Raw genomic sequence first — 25,391 nt, forward strand, 5'->3', positions numbered from 1 at the left:
ATATTCAGAGCAGCAGTATTTGTGATAGCTATAACATGGAAACTATTTTACTGCTTAACAACTGTGGGATAAATAAAATATGACATAGTGACAAAATGGAATACCACATCCAAAATACAACATGGTCAAATGATACAAAAATGTTGTGGAAGAAGCTAGATACAAAATGTACTATAAGTATGTAAAGTATAAAAGCAAACAAAATTGTTCTAAGATAAATGTCAGGACTATAGTTATCTTCCTAGAAGGGGCATACTATCTCTTAAAGATTCTGAACAAGTTCACATTATGAAAATTCACTGTTTTAATGTTCAGTATGAAAATTAAGAAAAAATATAAAGCATAAAGCTAAAGTATAACTAAATATTGTAGTGCATGCCTATAATGCCAATACTCCAGATACTAAGGTATGAGTATTGTGAGTCTGAGGCGAGCCTAAGCTACATTCATATCCATTCATGGATGCTCAGGCTACACAGTGAAAAGAATAAAAAGAGAATCCAAACACACAGTGTATGCCTGTAATCACAGCTCCTTACAAAGTAGAGGCAGAATTGTAGTCCAAAGCCAGCACAAGCAAAACCGATGATCAGATCCAAAAACAAACTATCTATTTCTGCTTTCTAGTTGCCATGGTATGATTGATTCTGCTTTGCCATGCCCTCCCTGACATTTTGAACTGACATCTCTGAGAACATAGATCAAAATAAATAACTACTCCCTCTAGATAGATAGATAGATAGATAGATAGATAGATAGATAGATAGATAGATAGATAGATAGATAGATAGATAGATAGATAGATAGACAGGCACATAGATAAGTAGATAGATAGAGGCATGCAGAAGAAAGGACTAAGGATGTGGCTCAAGTGGTACTTCATATTGCCAAAAGAAAAAAAGAAAGGTTAAAATAGCCAGGCAATGGTGGTCCGCTTACTTCTGCCTGCAATATTAGCTTCTCAGCTACTCTGAAGACTGAGAGCTGAAGATCACATTCGAAGCCACCCAGGCAGGAAAGTCCATGAGATTCTTATTTCCGAATTACTTCTCAAAAAAATTAGGAAATAGTGCTGCTAGCCTTAAGGACAGAAAGGGTCAGGGACAACACTCAAGTCCTGAGTTCAAGCCCCAGGACTGGCAAAAGAAAAAAAAATATTGATCTGCACATAGTAAACATTTTTCTAAACAAGGGGAAACTATAGTCAGAAACAGATCAATGGTTGGCAAATGCTGTGAACAGACAGAAAGATGTGGCTACAAACTGGCATGAAGGAACTCCCTCAGATAATGAAAATATTCTTATATCTCAGTGAGCCATACAAATACAGAAAATATTCTGTATCTGTGCATCACAATATACTGTGATTATACAGTATAAACATAACCATTATTTCTCAACACAAAGTCATATTGCAGAAAAAAGTTTTACTGTATGAAAATTATAGCTCAACTTTGTCCTAAAAGACTATGCTGATTCTTAGTATGGGAATCAATATACATTACAAAGATGAGTATGTTTCAAGAATAATTAGTTCTGTTTGCCTTTAAAAATCTTATACTAGATCAACTAGTACACCAAGTAATTTAACTATATTATATCAAACACTCTATTATGGAGAGAACTTTTGCTTTCAAGTTCTACACTTGCCTTCCTATACAGCAACTAGAAAACCAGACAAAATAGAAGAAAGAACTATTTTTAGATACTACACAAAAGACAAAAAAAAAAAAAAAACACTTTGGTCCAGGAGAAAAGAGAAACAAAGTCAACGCCACAGCTGGGCTTTCTGCCTAGAGAAAAGTTCCAAACCCCAACACACAGAGGAGAACCTACAGACAACAGAACACTCACAGGCAATGTAAGTCAGGGATAAAGTCTGGCATCAAGGAAGGCTGAAGCAGCTACTACTTTAAAGTCAAAAAACTTCAGAGGATGCAGCTATATAAGTAAAATGTTCCAAGAATCTACAGATGTGTTGATTTGTATGTATCTGAGTAATACACTGTTCAAACACTAGGTAACATCACACAGTTGGGAGAAGAACTAGCATAAGTAGTAAGCAACACAATCCCCATAGCTCAAGCTATGCTGAAACATCTGGTTTTTTAAACAACCAAAGTGAACAGATTTCACTGAAAACCTGAGGAATAAGAGTGAATTCAGAGGAATCAGGGCGCAGCAGTAAAGATAAACTAGTCCTTAAGATTGAAGGCTAAAAGACATACAATGGAAGAAACAAAGCTTCTTCAACCACTTGTCTTGGGAAAAGTGGGCGGCCACATGCAGAAGACTAAAAGTGGACCCCAGCCTACCACCATGCACCAACATCAACTCAAAATGGATTAAAGATCTTAACATTAAACCTGAATCTCTGAAACTACTGCAGGACAGAGTAGGAGAGACACTTGAACTTATAGGCACAGGAAGAAACTTCCTGAACAGAGTCCCAGAGTCACAACAAATTGGGAGAGTGACTCGACAAATGGAACTACCTTAAAATAAAAAGCTTCTGCACAGCTAAAGCTATCGCAACCAAGCTAAAAAGACAACCAACTAATTGGGAAAAATATTTAACAGCAAGATATCAAACAAGGGGTTAATATCCAGTATATACAGGGAACTCAAGAAACTAATCCCAGGGGAAGGGGAAAAACAAGTCGTTTAAATGAGGATACAGGTGGGCCCATTGCAACAATGAGAAGTACAACTTGTTATGTAAAAATGAACTTTACAACTTTGGGGGTGGCGGGGAGGATTAGGTGAGGGGGCCAGAGGGAGGATGGAAAGGGATGGGAAGGGGAAACAAAGGAGAAGGCTACAATGCTTGATAAGAAATGTACTCATTATCTTGCCCATGTAATTGTAACCCCTCTGTACAGTATTTTCACAATAAAAAATAAATTAACAAAAAGAAACTAATCCCTCCCAAACCTAACAAACCAATTACTAAATGGGCAAGTGAACTAAAGAGAGACTTCTCAGATGAAGAGATAAAAATGGCAAAGAAGGGCTGGGAAGGTGGCTTAGTGGTAGAGCGCTTGCCTAGCAAGCCTGAGGCCCTGGGTTCAATTCCTCAGCACCATATAAGCAAGAAGAAAAAAGCCGGGAGTGGCACTGTGGCTCAAGTGGTAGAGCGCCAGCCCTGAGCTGAAGAGCTGAGGGACAGCGCCCAGGCCCTGAGTTCAGGCCCCACAACCGGACCCAAAAAAAAAAAATGGCAAAGAAACACATGAGGGAATGTTCACCATCCTTGGTGGTGAAGGAAATGCAAATAATGACAACCCTGAGATACCACCTTACCCCAGTCAGAATGTCCCACATCCACAAGTCAGGCAATGACAAATGCTAGAGGCGATGCGGAGAAAGAGGAACCCTATTACACTGCTAGTGGGAATGTACACTTATGCAACCACTTTGGAAAGCAATCTGGAGGGTCCTCAGAAAGCTAAATATTGACCTCCATTATGACACAGTCATACCACTTCTAGGCATCTATCCAGAACAACAGGAACCAGTATACAAGACAGATGCACCTCCAGTTTATTGCAGCACTGTTCACAATAGCTAGGATATGGAAACAACTCAGATGTCCCACCACAGATGAATGGATCCAAAAATTGTGGTATCTATACACAATGGAATATTATGTAGCCATTAGAAATGACAAAATAATGACATTTGCAGGGAAATGGATGGAGCTAGAAGAAAGCATGTTGAGTGAGGTAAGCCTAAAGCAAAGAGACAAATGGTATATGGTCTCCCTGATAAGTGGATGTTAAATCCAAAATGTTAGGTGATACGACAAAATTAACAAGACTTAAGAAACAAAGAACTTCCACTCATCTGGTCAAACCACTACTAAATAACTCCATGCTGCTGATCACATGTATGGTATATATGTGTACACCAGAGGGGAACCAGGAAGATGACACAGAACTAGAGGGAATCAGGGGAAAACATACAACAGCAGGACCCATCATCTGCACAGGACATTGACCAAAATGAACTAAGCAACTTAATGACAGCTATGTGAGGGAGGGAACAAATGGGAAAGAGGGAACAGCTGATGCTATGCAAAACAAAAGAAATGTACATACCACCCAATGTGGAAGAAATAACTGTATCACAAAGGTCATAGAACTCATAAATGTTATAGACCATAATAGACAATTTGCTCCAGGAAAGTTAGAATGTGTTTGTGACTTTAACAGCATCACTATCCCACAATACTGTGAAATTTGGGAAATTATGTAATCAATCACAATAAAAAAATAAAAAATTAAAAAAAGATTGAAGGCCACACTAGACTCCCTCTAAACAAGCCTAACAGAGAAGGAAATGGTGACACTGTCCAAAAAGAAATGTACTCATAGCAAGGCACCAGTGGCTCACACCTGTAATCCTAGCTATTCAGGAAGCTGAGATCCGAGGATTGTGCTTCAATGCCAGTCTGTGAGACTCTTATCTCCAATAAACCATCAGAAAACTAGAAGTGGCATTGTGGCTCAAGTAGTAGAGCATTAACTAGCCTTGAGCTCTAGAGGTGAGAGGCAGCGCCCAGGCCCAGAGTTCATGTCCATGACTGATAAAAAAGAAATGTATTATTTACCCAACTTCTATAACTGTAACCAGTATCTTTTAATAACAGTTAAAAAGTTTTTAAGTATCAATCTGAATTGGGAAAGCAGGACAGGGTGACTGTTGACTCATGCCTATGGTCCTAGCTACTCTGGGCTGAGATCTAAAGATCACAATGGAAAGCCACCAGGGCAGAAGAGTCTGTGAGACTTTCATCTCCATTTATTTATCCCGCAAAAACCAGAGGCAGGGTTCAAGTGCCAGCTGTGGAGGAGGGAGACAAGGTAGACTGTGAAGACGGAATTCAAGCTCCAGTGCCAGAACATACACATTAAAAAAGAAAGAGGCCGGGCACCGGTAGCTGACAACCATAATCCTAGCTACTCAGCCTTGAGCAAAAAGGTCAGGAACAGCACCCAGGCCCTGACTTCAAGCTCCAGGAACACACACACACACACACACACACACACACACACACACACACACACACACACACACACACACACACATACACACACACACACACACACACACACACACACACACACACACACACACACACACACACACACACACACACACACACAGAGAAAGCAGAAGACAACATCCTTAAAGGAACATGACAAAATTGCAAAAAAGATGACCAAGTGATTTCATTGGTATGTTTTATCTCAAACTTCTAAAAAAAACCCATCGCCAGTATACTTTCCTTCACAGTGAAATTAATGCTTAGAAATTTTAGAAGATGAGAAAGACGTTAGGATGAAAAAGCCACCCATTCTATTCTGGTACACTTAATATTCAACTAAAATCTAAGTCCATAAAACTTCCACTGAGTAGTGGGAGTTCTCTACTCATGAGACACAAGTAAACACAACCTAAATTCTGTTCTCCATGCTAGTCTTCAAAGGTATAAAAAAGGTATATTCTCCCTATCACCTTTCCTTAGATTTTCATATTCATGATCCATTAACTCTCTAACTTTTTAAGACATTAATACTAGCCACTCTTCCCAGGGTTCTCCATAATTTTTATTCCCCTTCTAAAACATGGCTGGCTCTGAATGACAAATATCCTTCAAGTCTTATAAAATCACTGCTGTTTACTATCCAAACATACTTCTAACTCCTGTTTTCCTTGCCCACTAAAAGCAATTCCTGATAAAAATTTCTGAAAATGCCAACACTTTAATCTTCCAACATCTCAAAGCATCAGAGTTAGACATTAAACCATTCAAGCTGCTGGGAGCATGAGGAGAAATGAAACTTCCTGTCTCTGTAACTCCTGAATTTGAGCTTATCTGTTTGAGAATACAATACCTGCACTCACAGCATGATCTGACAACAATTACAAAATTATAAAGAACCCAACAAATAAAAGTGAAGTTACCAGGACCCTACATTCACCAAAATAACATGCAATACTCTATTTGTAGAGTTCTTCAGGGAGAAAAATAAACTCATTTTTAAACACATAGTGTGTTAGTCACAGACAAAGTAGCCTCACTTATGCAAGCATCATTAAGAACAGTGCCTCATATATGGAGTAATTTGCCATGTCCGATGAAGTTATCTCTCCATTCTACTGACCCATGCACTATGGACCCGAAAGTAGGTCAATCCAGTTCTCTCTTAGGTATTCACAAGTAGTGATAGTGGAACCTATTAGTATCTGATAGGTGTATGCCAAGACAAAATATAACTCTGAAGATGGAGAAAGACAGGTAGAATAAATCTGCTTCTAGAGAAAAAATGATAGAGATGAGTAAAGAGTATTAAATGAGAAACAATAAGGGCTATGAGAGATGAAGAAAACAGACTGGTCTTCAAAACTTTTCCATATGGATTAGAAGTGCAGGTTTCCTTTTGATCATTACAAACTTTCAAGAATAAACCTTGGCACAGGCCAAATTTTTCTTAAAAGAGACCCAGAAACACAACAAAGCAAAGAAAGATTGGACAAATAGGATTGCATGAAATTGCAGAGCTTCTTGCATGGCAAAGGACATAGTTAGCAAGATCAATAGAAAGCCCACTGATTGGGAGAAGTACTTCACTAGCCATACAACAGATAAGGGTCTCATATCTAAAACATACCTGGAACTCAAAAAATCAAATCCTCCAACAACAAATCCTCAAAGAAACAACTGCCCAATAAATAAGTGGGCTAAAGACTTAAAGAGAAACTTCTCTGAAGAGGAAATAAGAATGGCCAATAGACACATGAAGAAATGCTCAACCCCCGTAGTCATGAAAAAAAAGGCAAATCAAAACAACATTGAGATACTACCTCACCCCAGTTAGAATGGCTAGAATAAAGAACTCTAATAACAACAGGTGCTGGAGGAGATATGTGCAGAACCCTACTGCATTGTTAGTGGGAGTGTAAACTTGTTCAACCACTTTGGAAAGTAGTATAGAGGTTCCTCAAAAGACTACATAGAGCTCCCCTATGACCCAGCAATCCTACTTTTGGGCATATACTCAAATGATCACAAACAAGACCATCCTAAAGCTACCAGCACAACTATGTTTACTGCAGCATTATTTACCATAGCTAAGATATGGAACCAACTCAGACGCCCCTCAGTAGATCAAGAAAATGCAAAAAAAAAAAAAAAAAAAATAGAAAAAAGGCTAGAATGTACCTCAGCTCAATGGCAAAACACTTGCTTAGCTAGTGCAACATCCTGGGTTCAATGCCCAGTTATCAGAAAACAAAAGGCAGAAAAACAATCAAACAACCAAAAAACAAAAAGCAAAAAATAGCCCTAAATGAACAAAAATACTTTTTGGTCGTGACAGATTTAAATTCACCTAGCCTTGGTTGCCAAGCAAAGTGCTAAGCAATTCGTATATTCAACATATATAACAAGATAATTTTAATATGTAGCAGTCCTTGAAATTAGTTCAGATGCAGAGTAGAGGGATATGAGCAGTTATAAGACACAGATCTCTAACTGGCAGCTGGATTCACAAGACAACACACCACACCTGTAGAATATCCCCATGTCCTTAGTATCAAAAATGCACAAGCTAGCTACTGAATCCAAAGTATCCTAGGACTTAATGTTTCCATATACAGACCTCCAGCATGTTTGACTTCGGCGGAAATCTCACTGGGACTAGGGATCCCAAGGGAAGTCTCTGCCTTTTCAATGATATTTGAAGTATCTTGTCCTAGAGAAAAATCATAATGGGTTGCTCTTTATTACCAAACTAAACAAAATAAATTTCAAAAATGTAATATCAAAGTCCATTCATCTAAAATCATGATAGCTATAAGACAGTTTATTTTTAACAATTAGGGTTATTAGTCCTTGGAAATATCTCCTTAGTATAATATTTTTTATACAAAAACTCTGATACATCATCACTAAAGAACAGGCATTTATAGCAATTCCTAGACTTCATTCTAATAAGAAAATGCTACCAATTCTACTTGCGATGTCTATCATCTATCTCATGATCACTTGTCTTCAAACAATTAAATCCCTTGAACAAATGTAGAAGGAGATTTATTAACAAAGTCCCTTGTAACAATATAAACACACACAGTAATGAAATGACTGATGATCTTACACACAGTGGCTACTGTAGCTGAGCCTGAGGAGAGCAAGGAGTTGCCCCAGCTTCCCCAATATCCCCAGCTGGCCTGGGATATATCTTTGGAAAGTTTCCTACTGTCCTAGTAAATGAGCGGGGGAGGGAAGACACAAGAAAGTATGAAAAAGTATAATATACGTAAGTTATCTAATTATTAGCCAAAGTATGGGGAACCAAATAATATTTGCTTAATGCACTGCTTGACTGACAGACACTTGCATGTTTTCATCATGTAGGCACCATGCAGCAAAGGTAATCACTGCTGATGGCATTTATAGAACTGAAAAACTATTATTTATGGTTGTAAAAACAAGTAAAGAACTTCAATCCTAAATTAGCATTGAGCTTGAGTCTGTTAACCCCAACTTCTTTTTCCTTGTACCAGGGCCTCACACGTTTGTTTTGCTTGCTCATGACTGGCATTCTACCACTTGAGCCATACCTCTAGTGTAGCATTTTGCTGGAATTTAGTTGGAAATTGAATCTGCATTTCATCTGGACCTAAGCATCCTCAGGAGCTAGGATTACAGGTCTGAGCCAGGGGTACCAGGTTAACCCCAATATTTTTAAATCCCAATATTTTATAGAGATTCTAGCTGGGCACCAGAGGCTCACACCTGTTTTCCTAGCTACTCAGGAGGCTGAGTATCTGAGATCTGAAGATCACAGTTCAAAGCCAGCCCAGGCAGGAAAGTCCATGAGACTCTTATCTCCAATAAACCATTAGAAAAACCGGAAGTGGTGCTGTGGTTCAAGTGGTAGAGTGCTCACCTTAAGCTGAAGAGCACAGGGACAGCGCCCAAGCCCAGAGCTCAAAGCCCCATGACCCACAAAAAAAAAAAAATAGAGATTCTAGTCAGTGGCTGTCTGTAATACCTGAAAAGGGAGAACTTCTGAAGTCTCAGGGTCCCTGGAAGACCCAACATCTGGTCTTTTCAACTGGGCACTACAGCTTCCATTAACTTTCTTGATTGGCATGTTGGTCAACAGATTCATTACTCTTCACAGACTCAGAATTCTCCACTGACTCCCAGTTTCCATCTTCAGTTATCACTGGAGACTCAAGGATCATCTTTATCAGAAAGCCCAAGGGAAAAAAGTGATTGAGGTCAGCCTTTTTAGTATACATTATTTGTGTAAATCTTTTTACACTTTCACAGAGTCACAGGCAGGAACATTAGTAAATTAATACAGACAAGATCCCACAGATCTTCCCCCAGGTTCTCCTAGTAACAGCTTCCATAATTGAAGCATAATTCATTGTGGCAGAATCCACCAATCTTCAGATTTCAACAGATTTCAACTGAACCTTTTTCACTTCAAGAAGTATAGATGAAATTACATAGCATGCCACTTGTTAAGAATTTTTTACACAGCATTTAAGTCCCTCCAGACCCACTTTTATTGTATTAAGACTTTTTTTTATTGTTTCTGAATAGTCCTTGGTATAAATGTACTTTGGGACTATCACAGAAATAAGACGATTCAGAAACCTTATGTATAGGTGTTTATGGGAACCTAAGCTTTCTCTTGAGCTACTCAGTTTAGTTTTAAATGTTACTGTTAGGCTGGACATGTGCCTTAGCAGTAGAAAGCTTGCCTAGCATGCATGAAGCCCTGGGTTTGATTCCTCAGTACCACATGCACGGAAACTGGCACTGTGGGTCAAGTGGTAGAGCGCTAGCCTTGAGCAAAAAAGCTCAAGGATAGTGCCATGGCACTGAGCTCAATCCACAGGACTGTCCCAAAACAAGGTATTGTTCTATTCTTTTCCCATGTAAACTATCACTTCATTTTCCAAGTGGCAATGTATGAATAATCAAGTTCCCCTGAATTCTGATCAACCTTGTGTTGTCACTATTTTGATTGAACCATTCAGATAGGTATGTAGTGGTACCTCACTGAGCATTTTAAATTGCATTCCTCTAATGGTTGGGACCAACGCATCCTTTTATATGCTTATTTGCTGAGAGTGAAACATTTATTTGTATCTTTTGGTCATTATCCAATCATTCTGGTTTGGTTTTTATCATTATGTGTAGAGAGCTGCGAGAAGCCGCACCTGGAAGATGGTGCCGGCTTCCGCCCTCCGCCTTCCCGATGGCGAGTGCTCTCGTGGTAAACAACTCCTGACATGGCTAAGGCAAAGAATCTGGCTTGCTTCCGCGCACCTGAACCTATTGGCGGTTCCCACGTGGCGTATCAGGGTTGGCTACCCAGCGGGTACTTAAGGCTGTGGGGAATTCTCCCCGGGGTTGGGGTCACAAGATTAAAAAAAGGTCCTGAATACACGGCAGAGAGAAGAGTCCGGTTTCGAGTCTCCTTGCTGGTCGAGGCGGTAGCGACACGTGGTGGCCCGTACGGGGAATCAGCCATAACCCCAATGAGGACTCAGAACTCTCTGCGGTCAGGGTGGTGCACCGGTAAGTCCCCAGGTAAAAGGGGAATCCGCGACAAAAGCGGGGGTAAGTCCCCAGGTAAAAGGGGAATCCGCCACAAGAGCGGGGAGTAAGTTCCCAGGTAAAAGGGGAATCCGCCACAAGAGCGGGGAGTAAGTTCCCAGGTAAAAGGGGAATCCGCCACAAGAGCGGGGAGTAAGTTCCCAGGTAAAAGGGGAATCCACCACAAGAGTGGGGGGATTTTTGCTCTTCTCGGTAGATAAAGAGAGAGTGAGAACCCGGGGCTAGTCAATAGAGTAGCCAAAAGTGAAAGTAAAAGTTTGTTTACCAGCTTTAAATGTTTAAAACATGGGCGCTTCTTTTTCGCACCCAATTTTTTTGGCTCTCAATGAGCTACTGCACTCAAAAAAGTTAAAAATAAAAAAGAGTACTTTAGAGAGATTTTTGAATGAATGTGACACCGTTGCCCCATGGTTCGCTGTCTCTGGAAGCCTCACGGTGGCCTCTTGGGAGAAACTAGGGAGGGACCTAGATTTTGCCTCTGAACAAGGAACGCTTAAGAGTGGAGTGAGACCAATATGGAAACTGATAAGAGGCTGTCTCGAGGACCAGCGTTGCAGTGAGGCGGTAGAGAATGGTCAGGCCGCCTTAGAAATGCTGCAGGAAGAAAGATCAGAAAGGGCAGACAGCGAAAAGGAGGAGAGCAGGGGGGGGTCATACCCTGATTTTGCCGAACTAGAGACCTCTGAGTCTACAGACTCAGAGGAACTACAATCACTCATAGAACAAATAGAAAAAACAAAGATAAGAAAGAGGAGGAAAGGGAAGGAGAGAGAGGACCCAGATAAAGACGAATGCACGCCCTCCATGCCCCGCCCCACACCTTCGGCCCCTCCGCTCTATGGGGAGGACCCTGGAAGTGGCAGCCCCGGCTGTTCTTTCAGCCCAGGCATGTGGAAAGCGGTCAGAACCGAGTTACATCTAGCCTGTCCAATATTTCAGGATCCACAGGGACAGCGGTATTATGAATCCTTAGATTTTAAGGTGATAAAATCTTTAGCTGAGTCTGTGCGGACATATGGAATCACAGCCTCCTTTACTGTAGCCCAGGTAGAGGCCCTAAACAGACACTGCATGACACCCAGTGATTGGAGTGGGCTCGCATGAGCTTGTTTGAGCCCAGGTCAGTATTTAGATTGGAAGGCCTTTTTGATTGAATTTGCTAGTGAAGAGGCTGTGGCCAATCAGGCTGGGGGAAACCCAGCTTGGGACAGAGATATGCTGCTTGGACAGGGGAGATTCGCCAATCAGCAGATAGGCTACCCGGTTCAAGTTTATGAACAAATCAATAAAATTGGCATAAAGGCATGGAAGGCCTTACCAAATAAAGGCGAGGTGAGTGGCAATCTCACCAAAATCCTGCAGGGCTCTACGGAGCCGTTTTCGGACTTTGTTGCCCTTATGGTCGAGGCTGCTGGCAGAATTTTTGGTGACCCAGATGCAGCCATGCCATTAATTAAACAGCTTGTTTACGAGCAGTGCACTAAGGAATGCAGAGCCGCCATAACCCCATATAAGAATAGGGGACTAGAAGCATGGATGAGAGTTTGCAGAGAGCTGGGCGGACCACTAATTAATGCTGGATTAGCTGCTGCTGTGGTGCAATTAACCCAGAAGAATGGGGGCTGGGAAGGTGGCTCAGTGGTAGAGTGCTTGCTTTGCATGCCTGAGGCCCTGGGTTCAATTCCTCAGTACCACATAAGCAAAATGAAAAAAGCCGGAAGTGACGCTGTGACTCAAGTGGTAGAGCGCTGGCCTTGAGCTGAAGAGCTGAGGGACAGCGCCCAGACCCAGAGTTCAGGCCCAGGAAAAAAACCTATTCAAAAAATGCTGCAAATTTGTCTAAACAGTTGTTTAGTTATCTTTTAGGTAATTGAACTGGGGAGTTCGACAGCCTGATGGAACAGCTCAGGGTTGCCATCGTCATGGTGAACTCGACCCGAGTGGATGCTGGATTGGCGGAGGGGTTATCTTCATGGATCTCCGCTGCTATGATTCATCTCAAGGAGGGGGCGGGTTTGGGAGCCCTGATAGGCCTTCTGGTGTTAGCCTCCTTGGTATGTCTGTGGTGCATTTGCCAAACTAGAGGTTCTCAGCGTCGCAGTGCAGCCATGATTATCCAAGCCTTTACAGTCATTGGAGCAGGTCAGTCCCCCTAAGCGTGGCTTGCCACCCTAAAACAATGAACACAGATTGCAAAGCCAAAGTACTGCAGTCGAGAGGCATGAGTTTTGCCCTCGAGGAGAGCATGTTTGATTGCACACGGGTTCGATTCGCCTTTTCCCGTCCTTGTGAAAAACGAATCAATGGACAGGCTGAGTCATCCCTAGAGAAGGTGCCCTCTGGGAGAAGGCTTGTATGCAGTCCTTGCAATTGCACAACAGGGATCAGACCTCTGTTCTCATCTGTGTTCTTTAAACAAAAAAGGGGGAACTGTAGAGAGCTGCGAGAAGCAAGCCAGATTCTTTGCCTTAGCCATATCAGGAGTTGTTTACACAGAGAGCACTCGCCATCGGGAAGGCGGAGGGCGGAAGCCGGCACCATCTTCCAGGTGCGGCCTCTCGCAGCTCTCTACAATTATGTACTACAGAGACTTGAGAACACTGTTTATTGGAGATTTAATTCCTCTACTTTATGGCTTGCAAATATTTCACGCTAGTTTATAGTTTATCTTTTTCCTGTCTTCCTAGAGTCTTTCCCTGAGCAAGTTTTTCATTGTGAGGAGGTTCATTAGCTATTTCCCCTTTTACTGACTATCCTTTAAAATCTTTAGTAATCACTTCCTACTAAAACTCTTCCAGAGATTTAATCTATCCAAAAACATTTCTGTCAGAACAGTTTTTTAGGGCTTTGTTTCCTATTTGTAGTGGTGGCCCTAGGGAATAAAAGATGTCCCTAATCCTTTTGCTTTTGTTTTTTAGATAGGGTTTCTCAATTTGTCTAGGCAAGCCTCAGACCATGAATTTCTTACCTCTGCCTCTCAAGTACCTGAGATTACAGGCATACACTACCATGCTTGCTATCTCTGAAACACTAACTTTTTGTTTGGTCTGCTCTTAAACCTTAATCCTCCTATCTCCTTCTCTGGAGTGTCTAGGATTATAAATATAAAACACTATTCTGGGCCTTTTGCTATTATTTAAAATATTCATCATAAATATACCAAAATTCTGTTAGTATTGGAACATTTGATGTGACAAAAGAGATGACGATTGACTTATATTTTATATTTACTTTTTTTTTTTTACAGTGCTAGCGATAGAACTTAGGACCCCACACATACCAGGGAAGAGCTCCACCATTTGGCTATATCCATTGAATTCCTAGTTTAACATTTATTTTTGCTAGTCCTGGAACTGGAACTCAAGGCCTAGGCACTGTCCTGGAGCTTTTTTTGCTCAAGGCTCGCACTTTAACCCTTGAGAGACAGCCTCACTTCTGGATTTTTCTGTGTATGTGGTATTGAGGAACTGAACAATGGGTTTCATGCATTGTAGGCAAGCACTATCACTAAACCACATTCCCTGCACCTCAGATCAACTTTTAAGCAGCAATTCAATTACCCAATCTAATTCCTTCCAGAAGAAGAGGAGAATCAAATAGCATGAGAGAATAAATGTATTTCCTCCCCTTTCCTTCACCCTCTTCTCTTGTGCTCTCTCTCTTTCTCTTTCACCCTCCTTCACCCATACACACAGGTATGTATAAACCTATTTTATAGAGAGATGGACTACATGTAGGAAAGAGCCAATATGTGTTTCAAACAGATTTTATAAACATATTAACAACTAAGGCAGAAAGACCAGCACACTACTATAATTAAGATACATACCAAAAATGCTAACAGAAAGGAAAACACCCATTTGAATCAGGAGACATGATTCATACACAAAGAACCAAACACATATCTAGAGCTTGGAGTGTCAAATCTAGCCTAGAGATGTTTTTAATTTATCTATATAGTGCCTAAACTTTTAAATGAGTTCCATGTTTAAAAACCAGTCTTCATACAAAAGTGCAAGTGTCCAATTTCCCTTGAAAACTGAAAGATCTAGCAACAAAGGCTCTATAGTCACTGTTTAATAACTACTTCATGCCAAATAGCTACTGGTCCTTTTAGGCAATGCTCCTGCACCTCAAAATTGGCACTCGAATTCAATTCACTAATTTATGTTAACCTGATTAGCCCCATAGTTATCTGCAAATGCCTGCCATGAGACGTACATCAGACTGACAGGTGAAAATGCCAGAAAGAGTGTTCAAACGTATAAAAACAATCCATGAGAAAGCTAAAAGGTATACATGATACTAGTTGCCTGGAGCCATTAAAATACCGGGGAGAAAAAGAATCACGAGGCATGAAATCAGAAGGCAACTTTAAGATACCTTGGAGTTAAGCTGTATGTATACGTGTGTGTGTGTGTGTGTGTGTGTGTGTGTGTGTGTGTGTGTTGTATACTATGTGTAATGCATGCATTATATGTAATACATACAAAATATATCATTGTAGAAATGTAATTCATTTAACTTCATATGAGATTAGGACATACTCTGAAACAGGAAACAATGGTAATCTCTATACTTTGGTCATCACCATCTAAATTTGAATCTACATGAGTAAAAATCATTTAGAGGGGCTGGCAAGGTGGCTCAGTGGTACAGTACTTGCCTTGCATGCATGAGGCCCTGGGTTCAATTCCTCAGTACCACGTAAGTAGAAAAAGCCGGAAGTGGCACTGTGGTTCAAGTGGTAGAGTGCTAGCCCTACGCTGAAGACTTGAGGGACAGCACCCAAGCCCAGAGTTCAGGCCCCAGAACCGACCAAAAAAGAAAATAAAAGATCATCTGGAATGTGTTAGGATGGAAGACAAAGAGTTTATATTGTTTATACTGTTAATATTATTAGTAGAAGGAATGTAGATACTCTACTCTCAATAAATTCATCATCTCTCAGCAAACATAAATAAATAACAGGTAGGTGAAAGTAAATTTGCATTATTTAATGGTTTCCTAAGTTTTCTGGGTATTTTATGATGAATTGCCAGTAAATTAAAAAAAATAAGCCAAAGGGATTCATATTTTTAAGGAACCAAAATGCATATGCTTTGTGTCTCTCATTCCTACCATCAGGCTGCCTTTTCCCTCCTTTACCCTTCTCAGCAATCAAGGCTTACCAGCACCTTGCTCCTGCCGACCTCAACTTAGAAAGTACCTTGCATCCAGCCAGCACATAGCCACTGCAGATGCCTACAAAGTGTGCTCCCAATGCCTGGGAAATACTTCCCCCTTTGGGGTGGGTCTGGCCAGGTATACTTCTGGGTCTGGGTTCTTCTTTGTTCTGAAGTGGCTGGGCTCTGGTTCATTGAGTTTGGGCACCAACCGGGTGGTTTAAAGTTTGGCTGACCATAGTCACTGGAGTGATGTCAGCTGGGAAAAGGAGACTGGGGGTGTCCATCTGCATTTGTGTTTTTGAAGATCTGACCCTCCAACAGGTACTGAGCGCTAAGTACCCTCCCAACTATCCCAAGGTCAGGGATTACCCAAGCCACTGACTTGGCAAGGCCCAAATGGGCAGAACAGGGCTGTCCAGGCCAGTAGCAAAGTGTTTGCAAGGACGTTTAGTTATATGAATTGGGCAGGAGAAGGTGAGGGAGGACTAACTAGCAAATGCAAAGGCCTTAACAAATTTTAGTAATCCAAGAAAAGAAAAAGAAAAAAATGCTGCAAAAAAACGGGTCAAGGGGATTGTAATGTGGCTTAGTGGTAGAGTGCTTGCCTGGCATGCATGAAGCCCTGGGTTTGATCCCTCAGTACCACATACACAGAAAAAGCCAGAAGTGATGCTGTGGCTCAAATGGTAGAGCACTAACCTTGAGTAAAAGAAGCACAGGGACAGTGCCCAGACACTGAGTTTAAGCCCTAGGACTGGCACAAAAAAATGAGGGGGAGGAGGTTTGCAAAAAGATAAATAAGAGGAGGCCTGGGACTTGAACACCATGGCTAGTCCAGCTTATGAGATGGGATAAAGTTGTTGTCTCTCTCTCTCTCTCTCTCTCTCTCTCTCTCTCTCTCTCTCTCTCTCTCTGTGTGTGTGTGTGTGTGTGTGTGTGTGTGTGTGTGTGTGTGTGTGGTTAATTGGAGATGAATCTCAGATTTTCTAGCCCAAGCTCATCTCGAACTATGATCCCAAAACATTAGACTCCTGAGTAGCTAGGATTACAGGCATTAGCCACCTATGCCCAGCTCAGGATAGTTTTAACTCTTAATATGGAACTTAATGGGAAAAGGCAGTAGGTTTCTAAGCAGACGAGTAAGATGCTTTGATTTGTGGTTTTTAAGATGAGCCCCCCTTCCCTCATTAAAAAAGATGCATCTCATTATTTATCCTTCAGTAGTGTAAATGTGTGAAGTCTGGAGTTGTGGAGCTAGAAAGGTATAAGTTTATAAATATAAGGAAAATGGAACTTTTCGGAGGTAAAGAGATTGGATTTTTTTTTTTTTTTTTTGGCAGTCTTGGGGCTTGAACTCTGGGCCTGGGCATTGTCCCTGAGCAAATCAGCTCAAGGCTAGCACTCTACCATTTGAGCTACAGCGCCACTTGCGGTTTTCTGGTGGTTTATTGGAGATAAGAGTTTCACTTTCACAGGTTTTCCTGCCAGGGCTGGCTTTGAACCCTGATTCTTGGATCTCAGCTTCTTGAGTAGCTAGGATTACAGGCGTGAGCCACCGGCACCTGGAGAGAATTGGATTATGTAAAAATCCAAACATGTGGCTGGGTATCAAACACAGTGGTTAGATGTCTTGCCTAGCATGTGCTAGGAGAGAAAGAGAGCAGAGAGAAAGAAGAAAAAAAGAACAAGGAAAAGAGAGACAGGAGAGAAAAAAAGAGAATCTATGTTTTCTACTGCTTCAGTGGTTTCAGTAGAGCCATCATTCTAAATAAACCTTCCCCAGAAATTTTGTTTACTTTTTTGTTTTTGTTTCTGTCCGGTAATGAAATTGAACCCAGGCTGGTTATTTAGAGATAAGTCTTCGATTTGTCTGCCTGGATTGGCTTCAAATCTGGATCCTCAGACTCAATTTCCTTAGGTAGTTATAATCGTAGGCTTGAGCCACTCTAGCTCTGGCCTCTTAACCTTCTGTTTTATCTAGTAGCTGCTAATTTCCTCTTACCTCATTTCTGGGGCTTGAACCCAGGGCCTGGGCATTGCTCTTGAGCTTTTTTGTTCTAGCCTAGGGCCTAGCCACTTGAACCACAGCTCCACTTCCAGATTCTTTTTGGTGTTTCACTGAAGATGAGTGTCACAGGTGAAAAGCTATTTAAAGAGAACTGTAAAACCAATGTAGTTAAACAATTGTGTCAGAACAGGAGCTCAAAGGATCATACTTTGAAGAAAAGGTGCTGGATTCATGGACAGAGACTACGACTTTCACCTTCCTTAGATTTAACATAGTAGCAGATACACAGAGACACTAAATAAATGCTGCTTGATACCAGTTCCATTTTGTGTTGCTTATATTAAACCTAACTCACTTTGTGAATGTCAGTTTGGAAGGAAACTATCTTGCAGAAAAGCTTATAGGCAAATCTCTAACATCAGGCTAGGTTCTCAAACAGAACTTGAGGATGAAGCACAGGCACTTCACAAGCTGGGCCATTTAGAGATGAGGCAGAAGATCTTGCTGGAATACCAACCTGGCCCATGTCCATCTCAAACCATCTGTTTCCTAAGCTGAACCTGCACAGAGATACCCTTTGAAGAAAATCTCTTTGCAATTGAACTATAGACTCAGATTATTTGCCAATTACCATGTAAGAAACAGTGGCCTCATCCTGAAAAATACTGACAAGGATCACCTTAAGTAGATGGCCAAAGATACACCCAGGCAATGAGACATCAGAAATTGATATGACATAACTGAGCTTTCTCATTCAGTTATAAAATTAGGCATAAACAAACAAATAAACCAAGATATGCCTAGCTGGGTTCCAGTGGCTCACCCATGGAATTCTAGCCAATAAGGAGGCTCAGATCTGATGATGTTGGTCCAAAGCCAGCCCAGAGAGAAAAGTCTGTGACATTCATATCTCCAGTGAACACCAGAAAACTAGAAGTGGGTGCTGTAGCTCCAAGTGGTAGAGTGATAGCCTAGATCTAGCTCAAGGAGAGCACCCAGGCCCTGAGTTCAAGCCCCAGGACCAGCCAAAGTAAAAAAAAAAACACCCACCCAAGTCACACTGGGAGGCTTCCCACAGGATCAGTAGCTGCCCTTTTCAAAAGTGTCAAGCTCATACTAAAGAAAGGACAGTGGAAATGTCACAGACTGGAGGAGGCAGAGGAGGGCTGACAGATCAAGGGAAAGCAGGATCCTGGATGGATCCTGAGTGGGAGTGCCAGTTCTGAGGCCTGAACTCAAGACCTGGGCACTGGCTCTTAGCTGTTTCGCTCAAGGCTGGCACTCTACCACTTGAGCCACTGCTTTACTTCAGGCTTTTTGATGGTTTGTTGGAGAGAAGAGACTCACAGACTTTCCCGCCCAAGCTAGCTTTGAATCTTAATCCTAAAATCTCAGCCTGCTGATGAGTTAGGATTACAAGCATGACCCAACAGCACCAGCTATATTTTCTGTTTTATCGTGCAATAAAAATAAAAAGATTGTTTTCAAAATACATACTTGGGAGGGAACAAGCTCTGCTTGTACTGTTGACTCTAGCCGTTTTTGTCTTATGCTACAGCTGCAGGGCAGGCCACATGGGCAGGGTGTAGTTCAGGCACAGGCTCAGCCTGCCTAGAACAAGGAGGTACAAATGAGGTGTACGTAGTTCTGACAATAGCTAGTGGTCTTGTTTGGCCTTCTAGTGTAGAGAGCAGAAGGAAATAAAATGAGGAAATAATAGTTGAGGGAACAGTATGTAATCTCATTATGCAATGACAAGATATTTGTTCTTAACCTGTCAAGCAAAAGAGAAAAGGTACATGTTTCTCATCAAGGATTGATACCACCTCAGTGGTCACTTCTCAGTCCTCTTTGCAAACAAATCCCAATTTTGTCTCATCATCCATTCTGTTGGTTTCTGTGTTTACATGGGATGTCTGGTGCTGCAACAGCCAACTTGGGATGATGAACTTTAGCCTGTGGAGAATATACTCAGTATGGTCAATTCAAAAGATGGTAGGAATATAAATATAAGAAGACAGGCTCGGTGCCAGTGGCTCAGGCCGGTAATCCTAGCTACTCAGGAAGCTGAGATCTGAGAATCATAGTTCAAAGCCAGCCCAGGCAGGAAAACCTGTGAAACTCTTATCTCCAATAAACCACCAGAAAATCAGAAGTGGCCCTGTGGCTAAAGTGGTAGAGTGCTAGCCTTGAGCCGAGTTGCTCAGGGAAAAAGCCCAGGCCCAGAGTTCAGTCCCCATGGCTGACAAAACAAAAGACAAAAAAAGAAGACAGTACTGAGCCACTGAATTAATGAATTCTACCATCTCCCTTGTGCTATGGTTATTATTATTTTTTTTTTTCCAGGGCTGAGGACCGAACCCAGGGCCTTGCACACGCACCAGGCGGGCACCCTTCCCCTGGGCTAAACCCCCAGCCCCACCGTGGTTATTATTATGTGAAATAATAAATCTTCCTCTCACTGAAATGAGTTGGGCCTTCTATAATTACACCTAAAAGCAACGAAAATTATGCTTGAGTCCTAAGGGAAAATAAAAGGCATCTAGAAGTAATACAAGAAGAAAAATATAGGTGAAAAATAAAAATAAAGGCTAAAATGCATTAGGTGCGTAGGGCTCTGAAAAATCTCCCAGGCCTGAAGAAACTCACCTGGAGTTTCAGAAGCCAGCTCCAATTTACATTTAACCATCTAAGTCTAGTTGCTATCAAGTTCTTAGAGGCAGTGATCCCTGAGAAGAGGAAGAAAAATGAAAGGGAAATAAAATTGAACAACTGCCAGTGGAGAAACCAGCTGTACATGATCAATTTCCTTCCAGGGAATCTCTATTTGTCTGAAGAGAATTTCTTCATCAGATCCCTGGCCCCAAGTCAGAGACAGGTATATGAGGAGGAGACAGGACAGGGCAGCCTAAGATGGACAGTGACTCATCTGGAATGGAAGAAAGAGCTAGCATGTGGCAGAGATTAAGCCCAAAGCTAAGCCTGACTCTGGATCCAGAGCCTTCCCAATGCAGTGTCATGCCAGAAATGAAAGCCAAGCTGCAAAGCCACCAAGAGCTGCTTCTAAGCCATTCTGAAAAGTGCCCACATTCACCCAGGTGTCTCACCAGAGACCCCAGGTATAGTCCAGCAGAGCACTCGAAAGCAGAAACCCAAGAAGCAAAGCAGGTGGCCTGCATCCAAATTCAAGAAATGTAACTCACTCAATTGTCACTCTGGCCAGGCCTGAGATTTCCAGTCAGTCCCCTACACTCTAACCTGAGGACAATACCTATTAGGATGAGACTATATAAGACATGGATGAAGGCCCTGTCTGACTGCCACTGCCATTAAGAACAGCATTATAGATGGGTGCCCATGGCGCATGCTTGTAATCCTAATCAGGATGCTGAGATCTGAGGACCATGCTGTGAAGCCAGCCTAGGCAGAAAAGTCAATGAGGCTCCTTTTCTCCAATAAAGCAACAAAAATGCCAGAAGTGGAGCTGTGACTCAAGTAGCAGAGTGCTAACCTTAAACAAAAAGCTGAGGGACAATTCTAGGATGGTGGTGTGGGGAAAGACTAATACCCCAAACCCCTTTAGGACAGGTACTCTCACTTATGCCCATTTCCTTCAGAGCATTGCATAGCCCTCACCTTACTGACTTGCCTCTCCCTGTTTCAACACAGGATATTCACTTGGCCAGTCTATCTTGCAGCATCCCGAGCAAGGCAGCTTTTTCTCTGGGGTTTAACCAAGGAGCCAATACTGTCTGTGATTGGTTAACTGTGCACAGTCCAGAATCAACGATACCTGGGGCCCACCTGGCTAGGCCATCTACTGTTGTAGCTTACAGCGTATTGTTCAACACTTCTGTTTTCTTATAATAGTTCTTGCTCATGGGTCCTAATGGTTACAATAAAATAACTAATAGGGTTACTTGTGTACACACACACACACACACACACCACTGCAACAGTACTACAAGGGAAACAAGGCAACTCAACAGGGAGCTTCAGGACGCAAACATCTAACACATCCTAAGTATTTCCTGTTTCTTCTTAAGTAATTATTAATATTATTCCTATTTTGGTGCCAATACTGGAGAGTGAACTCAGAGCTGGGACACTGAGCCCCACTCAACTGGGGACTGAACTAAGTTTTTTTTTGTTTTTTGTTTTGGGTCCAGTCATGGGGTCTGAACTCTGGGCCTGAGAAATGTCCCTTAGCTCTTCAGATCAAGGCTAGCACTCTACCACTTGAGCCACAGCACCACTTCCGGCTTTTTTCTTTTTTTACTTATGTGATGCTGAGGAATGGAACCAGGGCCTCATGCATGCAAGACAAGCGCACTACCACTGAGCCACCTTCCTAGCCCCTCCTTAAGCTTTTTCTGCTCGAGGCTAGTGCTATACCATTTGAGCTATACCTCCAGTTCTGGCTTTTTGCAGGTTAATTGAAGATAAAGAACCTCACAGACTTTTCTTTCCAGGCTGGCTTCAAACCAGGACCCTCAGATCTCAGACTCCTGAATTGCTAGGATTACAGTTGTGAGCCACCCACACCTGGCTGAAATCTTTTTTTTTTAACTTGAATGTTTTTTATAACTATTAGATATGGAGATTAGTAATCTCTGCTGCTCCCTTTTGTTCTTAGCTGTATTTTCTTTTTCTTAGCTCCTTCCTTAAATGATTCTTTATTTTTTATTTATTTATTTATTTTTATTTATTTATTTTTTGGTCAGGGGTCCTGAACTCTGGGCTTGGGCGCTATGTCTCAGCTCTTCAGCTCAAGGCAAGTGCTCTACTGCTTGAGTCACAGTGCCACTTCTGGTTTTCTAGTGGTTTATTGGAGATGAGAGTATCATGGACTTTCCTGCCCGGGCTGGCTTTGAACCACGATCCTCAGATCTCAGCCTCCTAAGGCACCCAGCCTTAAACAATTCTTGTAGGAACTTCATTCATTAAGAATAGGGCCAAACTATGCAAGGCAGGATTGAACTGGAACAACTAGTTATGAGGAAAGAACTAGGCCTATTTACCCCCTAGCTGTTCCTTCTACTGTAATTACTAGTTTTGAAAAAGCAAAACACCTGGCCCCAAAACTAGGAACTGCCCGTTGCTTTAGGTCAAGAAATTGTTACAGGAGTACTTATGGTTTTAATTGTTTCGGGAATGTTTGTGACTTAGGAGCTTGCAAAATAAAATAACTGCGAAGTTCTTCTGTACACCACCTTGCTTGAATCTGCTCTAAAAGAATGCATTTTTTTAACCTTTATAAACCCTGAGCTATTTGAGTTTGGGACTGCTCATTCCCTAGATGAGTTAACCCTGGCTGGTCAATTGAATAAACTATCTTTTAAGATACTGGTCAGCATCTGTGACTTTGTCCAGGGGGTGAGTCCACTTCATCTGGATGCCCCAGTGAGATCCTATTCTCGCCTGAACAGGACGACTCCTGTCATGACCTGACTCCTGTGTCAGGGGACTGGCCACATGGCCGCACTTAGTGGAAGGCCTTGAGAGACATTCCTCAGTCCCAGGTGCCCTTGCTCTGTGAAACCCGTGAAATGAACTCTGGAGTTTGTTCTACCAGTAAATTTCTGCCTGTCATCATCATGTAAAAACATAAATGAGTTGTTTTAAACTCCCAAGAAAAGTCATCAAGTTTTGGTGTTAGCAAAAACTTGAAAATTAACTAAAGTTCTTCTTCAAAATAATGCAATAATCCTTTACATTTTTGAGAAGTCAGATAATTTGATTACAATGTGAACAGCTTAATGCATTAAAACACCAGATCTTTGGTTTTCTGTAATATCCAAGTTACTATTCACTGGCAGAAATTTCTTCTGTTGTCTGGCCTCAGTCCCTCCTGCTCTTAGAAATTTACTCTCTCCCCTGAACCCCCTTTTCCCTGGGAAAAGACTAGCCATGGGTACAAAACTGTGAAATCAGAAAACAAAACAAAATTATTGATAAAGGGAAAAAACCTCCTGGTAAAGAAAAACCCCAGACAAAGGCTGACCAATAGTCAACTTTTGTCCTTTCCCCATCCTTGATAAAAAAGCAAAAGAACATCGCTCCCTTACTCAATTTTACCAAACTGGCAGCTTTGCAAATGGCTATTGACAACCGAGGCTTATCACCAGGTGCATTAAAGAGCAGTTAGGAGCTTATAATAAAAATAATTTCTAAAGTAGTGTCAATAGCTTTGATAGTATTGATCATGCTGACCAAGTCAAGATTATGTTTTGCCTATGCTTCTGTGAGTCAAGGCTATGTTTCTGCGAAGTTTTGCTTCTATAACCTTGCTTGCTTGCCTTGGTAACAAGGCCTTAAGCCCGCCAATTGAAGACCACAGCTGAGTGGTCCCACTATGAGTGACCTATTACAAATGATTACATATGATATTACCATAAAGAACAAATTAATTTAAAGGTCATATAACTGTAACCAATGAAAAATAGGCCAAACCTGCTTTGCATGGCTTGTATGTATAACTCTATCTAACCTACCCCTATAAAAACACATCCTACCCTGAGCTCAAGGCTGTTCCTACTTTCCCGGTGGTAGGAAGTGGTCCCATGTGGTGGTAATAAAGTTCCTAGCTCGGCAGAGCGCAAAGAACAAATTAATTTAAAGGTTCTACCTGTAACCAATGAAAAATAGGCCAAACCTGCCTTGCATGGCTTGTATATATAACTCTATCTAACCTACCCCTATAAAAACGCATCCTACCCTGAGCTCAAGGCTGTTCCTACTTTCCCGGTGATTGACCTACCTAGGCAGAGCGCATGCGGGCAGCCCAGATGTCGCAGCCGCCCCGGGTCTCCCAGCCTCTAGGCCAGCGCAACCCCCGCCCCTGCAGGCCCCCGGGTGCCACCCCAACCCCGGAGCCCACGCAGCCCGCAGGGATGCTGCTCCGGCCCCGGCGGCGACCGCCACTTGCGCCGCCTTCGCGGACCGACTTGGTGGCCGAGCAGCTGCCACTGGCCGAGGACGCGCCGGGGACCCGGCGCTGCTCGCCCCTCAGGCCCGGCGTGCCTGTGTCCCCGGGCTCGGCGCAGCACAAGCCCTGGAGCACCTGGGAGACAGAGCTGCTGTTGGCCGAGATGCTGCGGCCGGCTGTGTGTCACACACTGCCCACCTACCGCCAAGTGTCAGCTGCGCTCGCCCTGCGACAGGTGCGAAGGACACCTGCGCAATGTGGCCGCCGCTACATGTACCTAAAAAGCAAAATCCGAAGCGGCAAGCCCCCCGGGCCCTTCGAAGCGAAGATCCGCGAGCTCATGGGGCTGCTGGGCAACGATCAGCAGGACAGGTGCGCCCACTGCCGCTGCCACCCGGCGCCCTCTGCGCCCGCGCCGGCCCCGGCCCCGGAAGAGCCAGGTAGGCAGGCGGCAGGGCGGGAGAGGGGAAGGGACAGCAGGGGCGGGGAGGGGAAAGGCGATGGGGCAGGAGGCTGGAAGGGGCGGCCGGGTCCGGAGGGTCAGAGGCCTGCAGAGCCCCCGCCCCCATCGACTCCGCGCTCCCTCCCGCAGGTGCCGCGCCGCCCTCGGCCCCCAACAACCTCTTGCAGCCTACCATG

General features: G+C 42.7%; 1 protein-coding gene across 42 annotated transcripts in view; it reads right to left on the minus strand.

Annotated features, from left to right (window-relative positions):
• The window catches only part of LOC138809148 (protein FAM114A2-like), a 138,880-nt gene that overhangs the window by 24,018 nt on the left and 89,471 nt on the right, over window positions 1-25,391 (minus strand). For 24 of the 42 annotated variants that reach the window (XR_011366727.1, XR_011366721.1, XR_011366720.1 and 21 more), the window contains 3 exons: window positions 17,819-17,975; window positions 9,063-9,258; window positions 7,668-7,760 (listed from right to left, as the gene is read on the minus strand). The exons of 3 other annotated variants lie outside the window; for them this stretch is intronic. Coding sequence is in view for 6 of the 39 variants with exons in the window: in XM_069995583.1 (XP_069851684.1) it covers window positions 9,145-9,258 (114 nt within the window). In the remaining 33 variants the exon portion in view is untranslated. 15 more of the 42 variants (XR_011366719.1, XR_011366732.1, XM_069995614.1 and 12 more) reach the window with 5 other exon arrangements.

Source organism: Dipodomys merriami, unplaced genomic scaffold, assembly GCF_024711535.1.
Source record: "Dipodomys merriami isolate MVZ:Mamm:240054 unplaced genomic scaffold, mDipMer1.0.p SCAF_488, whole genome shotgun sequence".
In the NCBI taxonomy this organism is placed as follows: domain Eukaryota; kingdom Metazoa; phylum Chordata; class Mammalia; order Rodentia; family Heteromyidae; genus Dipodomys; species Dipodomys merriami.